A 9834-nucleotide genomic window follows, 5' to 3' on the forward strand; every position below is an offset into this window, starting at 1 on the left:
TAACAAACACATGAAAAGATGCTCAACATCACTCATTATCAGAGAAATGCAAATCAAAACCACTGTGAGGTACCATTTCACACCAGTCAGAATGGCTGCGATCCAAAAGTCTATAAGCAATAAATGCTGGACAGGGTGTGGAGAAAAGGGAACCCTCTTACACTGTTGGTGGGAATGCAAACTAGTACAGCCACTATGGAGAACAGTGTGGAGATTCCTTAAAAAACTGGAAATAGAACTGCCTTATGATCCAGCAATCCCACTGCTGGGCATACACACTGAGGAAACCAGAATTGAAAGAGACACGTGTACCCCAATGTTCATCGCAGCACTGTTTATAATAGCCAGGACATGGAAGCAACCTAGATGTCCATCAGCAGATAAATGGATAAGAAAGCTGTGGTACATATACACAATGGAGTATTACTCAGCCATTAAAAAGAATACATTTGAACCAGTACTAATGAGGTAGATGAAACTGGAGCCTATTATACAGAGTGAAATAAGCCAGAAAGAAGACCAATACAGTATACTAACACATATATATGGAATTTAGAAAGATGGTAACAATAATCTTGTATACGAGACAGCAAAAGAGACACTGATGTATAGAACAGTCTTTTGGATTCTGTGGGAGAGGGAGAGGGTGGGATGATATGGGAGAGTGGCATTGAAATACGTATAATATCATATATGAAACGAGTCGACAGTCCAGGTTTGATGCACAATACTGGATGCTTGGGGCTGGTGCACTGGGATGACCCAGAGGGATGGTATGGGGAGGGAGGATGGAGGAGGGTTCAGGATGGGGAACACATGTATACCTGTGGCAGATATTTGATTTTGATATTTGGCAAAACCGATACAATATTGTAAAGTTTAAAAATAAAACAAAATTAAAAAAAAATAAATAGCAAAAAAAAAAAAAAGGCATATATATGAAAGGGGACCTTGGAAGTAACTTAGTTACTAACAGACAAGGAAGTGAGTGAGTGAAAGTTGCTCAGTTGTGTCTGACTTATTTGCGACCCCATGGACTATACCGTCCATGGACTTCTCCAGGCCAGAATACTGGAGTGGGTAGCCTTTCCCTTCTCCAGGGAATCTTCCCAATCCAGGGATTGAACCCAGGTCTCCCGCATTGCAGGCAGATTCTTTACCAGCTGAGCCACAAGGGAAGCCCAACAGACAAGGAAAATGACATCCAAAGAGTTGATTTAGTAGAGCTAAGGCTTGGATCACATTTGTTTAGGCTTCCAGTCTTATGTTCTTTCTAAAGAAGCACTCTGCTTTGTTTTATTAAGTGATGAATATTTGTTCATATTATTCAATTATTGCAGAGAACTATACAATCACTTACTTTTATAAAAGTTGGTTTCCATAAGATAAGTGAAACATTCACTTGGCTCATGTCAGACGGAATCAGGTTACACGTGATGGTGGCAAATTTACACGCACTGCAGTCCTGTTTAAATGCCCAGAGGTATAAATTAGTATTCATGCCATTCGATGAAAGATAGTATATTACAAATAGTCTACATCATAGTTATTTTTAGGTTGATATTGAATTTATTCACTTAGAAAGCATGAGGTAAAATGAGCGCTTGTCTTGCTAATTTGAATTTACCAGAATGGTGCCTCGTTTGATATCTTCAGATTTGGATATCATCATTTTCTTCCCAGTGTTGATACCAAAAGGATCCTGAAGGTTACTGGGTATGCAGTTGACGTTCTATGAAATAAAAACATGTCTTTTATCAGATGAGATATCAGAGGGTAAAATGACTTGAAAAATAATGTGAAGGATCTGTGAATGATAGACATTGCCAAACATGAATGATCCCTCTTGGTAAGTGTGCAGTAGAAAAGAAGCATAACTCTGAGGCACACACGATTACCTCGGAAGATGACCATCCACTTGGGTACAGTACAGGAAAACCATCTGACGTCACATTGGGAAATGAAATTGTCAGTTTAAGTTCTGGCATTGGAAAATGCCCACTTTTTCTAATCTACAGGGAAAAAGAGAAAAAGAAACGTAACCTTTTCTTCTTTCAACAGCAAGTTTTCTGTCTTACATAAGATTTTGCTTCTTAATTGATTAATTAAGTTGTATAATATTTTGAATCCCAAAATGAATGTAGAGGATTTTATGGCACTGGACAGAGAATTGGCCTTCCTTCCTTCCTTTCTTCTTTCCTTTCTTCCTTGTTTGCTGAATTCTCTAATCTAGGAAAAGTAAATGGGCCTAGAAAAAACTGGTAGCCTACATTTCAAAACCTTATTCCAGTAGTAGAGTGACAGGCAGTTATACTAACTTTCTGAGGCATTTCAGCAAAGGGCACAAATAAAAACAATAAAATATTCTTGATAGTATACATTTATTTCCACTTTGTAAGAGAATTTCCTTTTTCATCATAGCCAATTCCCAAAGACACTGAGACCATCTTCTAACAATGCTGTGTTATTTCATTCTTTTGAATACAGACTTAAACCCGTCACTTGAGTTGGATGCTTTTTACTTGAGTAACAATAACTTGAGTCTGTATCTGTAAGTAGGCATGATCTAAAAATGACAGCCTGGCTCAACTCCATAATTATTTACTATAATGGTTAGGAAAAGCTTGTTATGAAGGGTTCAAAAATAAAAATAAAGGTTGTAACATAAAACATTATTTATGGAGACATTAGTAGGAACACCGTAAGTTATGGTATAACACATAAAATGTAGCAATAAGCAGGATGAGTTACCAATTTATTTGTTCAGTAAAGGAAATTATCAAGACAATTTTTGAAATAGTCATGTTATTTTTTTAAAAGTGTTTTTTGAGTTATACTAAAAAATGCAAATAAAGTCTATGTGGTTATAGGTAGAGTCTACTTGGTTCCTTATTTTCTCCTAGGAAGTCATTCTAACTAATTTGTGTCTTCTGAGGGAATTAGAGCTCTGGGTCTTTTAAGTTGCTTGAAAGTGTAATTATCATCAATTTAAATGAAATTATGTTACGGCTTCCCTGGTGACTCACTGGTAAAGAATCTGCCTGCCAATGCAGGAGATACAGGTTTGATCCCTGGTCTGGGAAAATCCCACATGCGGTGGAGGAACTAAGCCTGTGTGCCATACAGAGGCCCTGCTCTAGAGCCCGAGAATCGCAACTGCTGGGCCCACGTGCTCCATAGCAAGAGAGAACCCAGGGCAATGAGAAGGCCCTGCACCGCGACTGGAGAGCAGCCCCCCTCTCCACAACTAGAGGAAAGCCGGTGCAGCCACGAAGACCCAGCCCAGACAAAATTAAGATCCCACGGACTGTAGCCCACCAGGCTCCTCCGTCATGGGATTCTCCAGGCAAGAATACTGGAGTGGGGTGCCATTCCCTTCTCCAGGGGATCTTCCCTACCCATGGATGGAACCCGGGCCCCCTGCATTGCAGGCAGACTCTTTACCATCTGAGCCACCAGGGAGGCCCCAAATAAAAAATTAAATAAAACTATCTTAAATTATAGATTTATTTTAATTTAAATAAATTATATAAATTTAATTTAAAGAAATTATAAAGGAAAATATGCTGGAATATAGAGATTAACTGTTGAACCAACATATTTGTATGTGTCTGTTAATACTTTAACTTCTAAACTTACAAATACCTCTTTCACAACACTAATTTAGAAGTAATTTCTTACCAAGTAGAAGATATCAATTTCGTTTCCAAGGTCCTCAGTAGAATTAATGATTTCAGGGACAGTCTCATTGGCCGCAATTGAAATATGGTATTCACTTGCAGAGCTTAAGAGAATTAATTGGAAGACAAAAAGTAAAATAAAACAAAGTGTAACTTTTACTTGACCTCATTTTTTCTTTCTATATACTAGGAATCCCACAATAAGTACTTCAAGAGATTTCAAATCAAAGGCAAATTCTTTTACCCTGAAATCTAAAGTTAAATCTTTGAGGAGGGTGAGAAAGATTACAGTTTAATTCAATAGTTACCAATGCTTAAAATACTAAAATATGTATAATTTTGAAAGTAAAAGTTTGATGGATACATGAAACGTTTTCATGAATTTATTAATATCATCTACATTTAGTGAATAATCAGGCTAAAACCTAGTATTTTTAATAGTGCTGAATTTTAAGTAGATTTTAACAATTTGTTACCTTTTCACAATTTAAAGTCATGTATTTACTGTTAAAATATTTTTCATAAAAGTTTCATAAAACTTTCAATCTTTTTCATAAAACTCCATGTTCTTTGGATGAACTTGGTAGATGGAAATGTAACATAAACATATTTAAAAGCAATACTTCAGTTTAGAGAAGACAAAAAATACATGTTTGCCAAAATTTGATTTTAAATAAGTGAAAAATTCTTGGGATAAGTCAGTGTACCAAGAGAAATGAAAGTAAAAATATAGAAAACAGGGAATAGAATTAAAGGTTAAGATATATATGCAAAATCTACATGTATATCCTACAATCCTTTCATTTTTGTGGTCTTTTATTAGTAAAACGAAAGTGCCATAGAAAATAAATTAATAACATGACAAGAGTCAGAATAAATGACACAGATTTTTGTACTTTTTGTACACGGTTCATATTTATTTAGCAAAAGCCTGGAGTCCTGCTCATGCAAGTTTACTAACATAACTGGTGTTTGGATAGCTTAGAAATTCTTATGAAAAAGGATGGTTTATGAATAATGGAGGAAATAAATTTTGTTGCTGTTTAGTCTTTAAGTTTGGCCACCTGATGTGAAGAGCTGACTCATTGGAAAAGACCCTGATGGTGGGAAAGACTGAAGGCAGAAGTAGAAGGGGATGACAGAGGATGAGATGGTGGGATGGCATCACTGACTCAGTGGACGTGAGTCTGAGTAAACCCTGGGAGATGGTGAAGGACAGGGAAGCCTGCCGTGCTGCAGTCCAAGGTGTTGCAAAGAGTCGGATACGACTGAGTGACTGAACAACAACAACAACAACAAGTTGATAAGTTGTGTCTGACTCTTCTGCAACCCCATGGACTACAGCCCACCAAGCTCTTCTGTCCATAGGATTTCCCAGGCAAGAGTACTGGAATGGGTTGCCATTTCCTCCTCCAGGGAATCTTTATAACCCAGGGGTTTAACCAGCATCTCCTGCATCACAGATGTATTCCTTATTACTGAGCCACCAGGGAAGCCCCTGAAGGAAATAAATACCTCTTGTCAGTAAACAATGATTTAACCTTGAATGTCCAGGATGGGCAGAATAATCAGATCCCACACAATGAGAATAAGAGCCAAGAAATATGTTGGACCTCTACAGACACTGCCCTTCATGAAGGGTTTCTGGGTCTTCAGCTTGCATTTAGGACTTAAGACTGAACTGCTAATGCAATTTGGTATTAGTAGCACCTCACATTTCAGATTATTTAGGATGCTGGGTCTCAATTTTTAGAATGCACGAGAATCACCCAGAGGGTTTAACACAGATTTCTGGGCCCCCTCCCCAGAATTTCTTATTCAGTACGTCTGGGGTAAGGTCAGAGAATCTGCCTCTTTTTAAGAAGCTCCCAGGTGATTCTGATACCCATGTTCAGGGACCACAAGCTGAGATCCACTGGGTTACCAGAAGGCATCAACTTGAAGTGTGGGGTTCTCCTACCTGAAAAACTGTAGTCCAACTTCATACTTTACAGGGACAGAAATGTTCACTTCATTATCAAAAAGGGTTTCAGGCGGCTCTTCACTGTCACTGGAAAACACAGCAGTCAGACAAATCATTAAACCGTTGGCTATTTAGAGACTTTTCTAAGCATTTGAATGAGAAGTTTATTTTGGTAACTAAATTAAGACACACACACAAAATAGAATTATTGATTTAAAAATTCAGTGTGGAGAGGGAGATCAGAGATGGATATTGTTAAAAGACCCTAAGGTGATTCTCAAGTGCGGCGAGGGTTGAAAATAACACTGATTTACTACAAGGTTTTGCAAACTTCTGTGTGAATAATAAGTATTCTTGGGTCAATGGTTAAATACACAGATTACTGGGCTTTTCTCGTAGAACAATATGGATTTAGTAGGCCCAAAGTAGGATTCATGAAATTGTGTTTTTTTATATAAATCACACAGGTGATTCTTATTCATCACAGATGAGGCCCTTGTGAAAAGACGTGCTCAGGAGTACATAGCTGAGAATAAATCTAAAACCTTTGTCTTCTCACTTAATAGTCTTTCCAGGCCTTGTACTTGGGCTTCCCTAGTGGCTCAGACAGTAAAGAATCCTCTTGCAATGAGGGAGACCTGGGTTCAATCCCTGGGTTGGGATGATCCCCTGGAGAAGAGCATGGCAACCCACTCCAGTATTCTAGCCTGGAGAATCCCCTTGGACAGAGGAGCCTGGTGGGCCACAGTCCATGGGGTTGCAAAGAGTCAGACATGACTGAGTGACTAAGCACAGCACAGCACATGCCTTGTACTTGGTGCTTATTTGTTGAGAACCTACTTTCCCCCCTGATTTTAGTAATAATTTCAGTTATATGTTATTTAAATGCATGCCTAGATATTTATACATTTATATGTACATACACATATCTCATACTCTCCTGTATTAAGTAAAAAAGCATGGACAAGTGCTATAACAGGTACCAACACTGGCTCTGGGGCCAGAGGGCCTGAGATTGTTCTTGGACATTGACCTACTTTGGGACAGTTGTTTAGTCTCTCTGTGCCTCAGGCCTCAGTTTCTTCATCTATAAAATGGGAATTTTATGATTAAATTCTTAATAAATAATAAGTGAGCAACAAGTGTAAAATGCTTACCATTGTGCCAAGGACATAGGGAATACTCAGTAAGTATTAATTTTTATTATTGTTATCACATATGCCCCTCTACCAAGTGACCAAGCACCTAGCATTTTGTCTCACAAAATGGGCAACGGGTACCCTTTAATGGCTCTGCTTATTCCCAAGTATATTAGCAGTATGATATGAGTGATGAGGCAGTGAAGGCAGCTCCCTGTCTTGGGTTATAGATGTATGTGTGATTGGGCTTTTGCTGTAAATGGCCCCTGCCTCTAACCCATCCCACACTGCAGCCCAGTTAACCTTTGAAAGAAACAGCTCTGTACATATGACTTCACCCCTCAAAAACATTTCATGGCCTGTTCAACTAAGAAAAGATGCCACATTTCGAAATTCAGTACTCACCATCCATGGTAAGATGTACATTCCCTGTTTATCTTCCATTATTCTTTTATGTATTCTCCTATATTTGCACTAAAATTGATCACCCAACATTCCCCCAAATAGATCTAGTGGTCTCCCTTTGTGTTCTTGCTCAAGCTGTACATTTTTTACTTGAAACATTCTATCTAACTACCCACCAACCTCTCTGAATTGCTACCCATTCTTTAAGGTCCTTCTTACTTATAACCTCCTTAATAAATCTTTCTTGGGTTTTCATTGCCAAGTAGATATAATTTCACTCTCCATTAAGTCTCCACACATGGCTTCTAGTTCTTTAATAAATTTTCCCTGTTCTATCCTGTCTGATAATAATTTAAATACTAGTCTCAGTCCCCTACTGTAATATTCCCTTCATGAGGAGCTTCATGCCCTTATTTAAGGGACAAAGTCAGTATCTTGTCCACGTGCTGTGTGTGCTGTGCTTAGTCATTCAGTCCTGTCCAACTCTTTCCCGTCTGACTTTTTGTGACCCCATGGACTGTAGCCCACTAGGCTCCTGTGTCCATGGGACTCTCCAGGCAAGAATACTGGAGTGGGTTGTCATGCCCTCCTCCAGGGAATCTTCCCAACCAAGGGATCAAATCCAGGTCTCCAACATTGCAGGCAGATTCTTCACCATCTGGGCCGCCAGGGAAGCCCAAGAATACTGGAATAAATAGTCTCTCCCTCTTTCAGGGGATCTTCCTGACCCAGGAATCGAACCGGGGTCTGCTGCATTTCAGGTGAATTCTTTACCAGCTGAACTACCAGGGAAGGCCTATTTTGTCCATAGTAGAGTTCAAATAAGTATTTGCTAAATTGAACTGAATTGAGTATACAGAATTAACTCATCCATTTAATTCATTTTCTCACTCACTCACTTTACATTTATTTGTAATTATTCAATTATTAGATTTTTTTTTAAACTGGGAATAAAACAACAAATGATAAAAGTTTACCTCAAGTTGCTTATGGTCCAGCATACAGTTACTCTTAGAAAAAAGGTAAGTACTATTTCAATTTCCTTATTAGACTTTTGCTATTTTTTGTTTGTGTATTGTCTATACCATCTTTCAGAAGCTTTGACTGATTTGAATAAAATTTATTAAGCTACAAAAGGGTATCATAAAATTTTAAGTCTCTTTAATGATTCAGTTGATTTTGATGGGCAGTCCATAAAAGTTTTTAAATTAGCAAAGCCTATAAAATTTTTAATGGATTTAAATTCAGTTTGGCAGATATAAGTGATGTGTGATTACAACATGTTTTATGGCTCATAGAACCAGTGGTTTAACCCAATTAGGTTTATTATTTCTATTAAATGAAAATTTCTCTATTTTGCTAATTATTCATAAGGATGATTTTGTGAAGTAAAGGGGTTCACTGCCTTCTACTTCTACTGATCACATAAAAGCTGTAAGAAGTTCAAGTCAGTCTATAGAACATTTTAAATATATGAAAGAAATTATTTGCAGGCATCCACATACACTCATGTACACACAGGAACCAACCTTGTTGCACTTAAATGAATGATCACATTTTCCAGGAGATAAGATGTGTTAAACTGAAATAATATTTTGAATGTTACCTGTAAAATAAAAATATCTTTAGTAACAGATAAGAAACTAAAGTAAAATTTTTGCATTAATTAAAGTATTAAATCATATAAATATTTTTCTTTTTAAAATAAAATTGCTCATTTATTAATTAATAATGCAAATTTCATGAGTAAAGGAGAAGATATATGTGAAAACATCTTAACACACCAGAGATGTTACATACAGATCCAACACTATCACATTATTATATCCCACCCATTGTTATTTTTTCATATTACCACTGTCTACCAGATCACAATCATAAACATTGTAATTATGAAATGGTCATTACTAAAGTCTCTTTAAAACAGAAACTTCAAGTACCAGCAACCATCTAAACACATCCATTAGAAACATTTATATTTTTGGCTTTGAGTATATTATTTTTTGTATCCAATTGCCACATGTATTTTCTATAATCTGCTTACCATTTCTCCTTTTCTTAGGAAAGGATAGCCAACTTTACATGTGATATTATGATTGGATTCACAACTGTCTTTTTGGATAGCCTAGGAAGAGAAAGTAAACAGAATTAGATCAGATATGAAGGTGAAATACTTGAACTTGACTGAAATACTTGAATATATTGAAATACTTGAGCTCAGATTTCCCCAGCTGTGCCTTAGAAGCTGCCTTGCTTAGATTTCACAGTATAGTTTTTGGGAAAGTCTCAGAGATCAAATTGCCAACATCCGCTGGATCATCAAAAAAGCAAGAGTTCCAGAAAAACATCTATTTCTGCTTTATTGACTATGCCAAAGCCTTTGACTGTGTGGATCACAATAAACTGTGGGAAATTCTTCAAGAGATGGGAATACCAGACCACCTGACCTGCCTCTTGAGAAACCTATATGCAGGTCAGGAAGCAACAGTTAGAACTGGACATGGAACAACAGATTGGTTCCAAATAGGAAAAGGAGTACATCAAGGCTGTATATTGTCACCCTGCTTATTTAACTTCTATGCAGAGTACATCATGAGAAACACTGGGCTGGAAGAAGCACAAGCTGGAATCAAGATTGCCAGGAGAA

The 9834-nt window shown here is 37.4% G+C and overlaps 1 protein-coding gene across 1 annotated transcript in view; it reads right to left on the reverse strand.

Annotated features, from left to right (window-relative positions):
• The window catches only part of ITGA1 (integrin, alpha 1), a 180208-nt gene that overhangs the window by 21444 nt on the left and 148930 nt on the right, over positions 1–9834 (reverse strand). The window contains exons 20-26 of the mRNA XM_010857177.1: positions 9232–9312; positions 8717–8793; positions 5641–5730; positions 3682–3784; positions 1899–2012; positions 1628–1732; positions 1361–1465 (exon numbers count right to left, since the gene is read on the reverse strand). Of these exons, the coding sequence (XP_010855479.1) occupies positions 1361–1465; positions 1628–1732; positions 1899–2012; positions 3682–3784; positions 5641–5730; positions 8717–8793; positions 9232–9312 (675 nt within the window). The remainder of the gene's footprint in view (positions 1–1360; positions 1466–1627; positions 1733–1898; positions 2013–3681; positions 3785–5640; positions 5731–8716; positions 8794–9231; positions 9313–9834) is intronic.

This window comes from Bison bison, unplaced genomic scaffold, assembly GCF_000754665.1.
Source record: "Bison bison bison isolate TAMUID 2011002044 unplaced genomic scaffold, Bison_UMD1.0 scf7180017864378, whole genome shotgun sequence".
NCBI classification, from domain to species: Eukaryota; Metazoa; Chordata; class Mammalia; order Artiodactyla; family Bovidae; genus Bison; species Bison bison.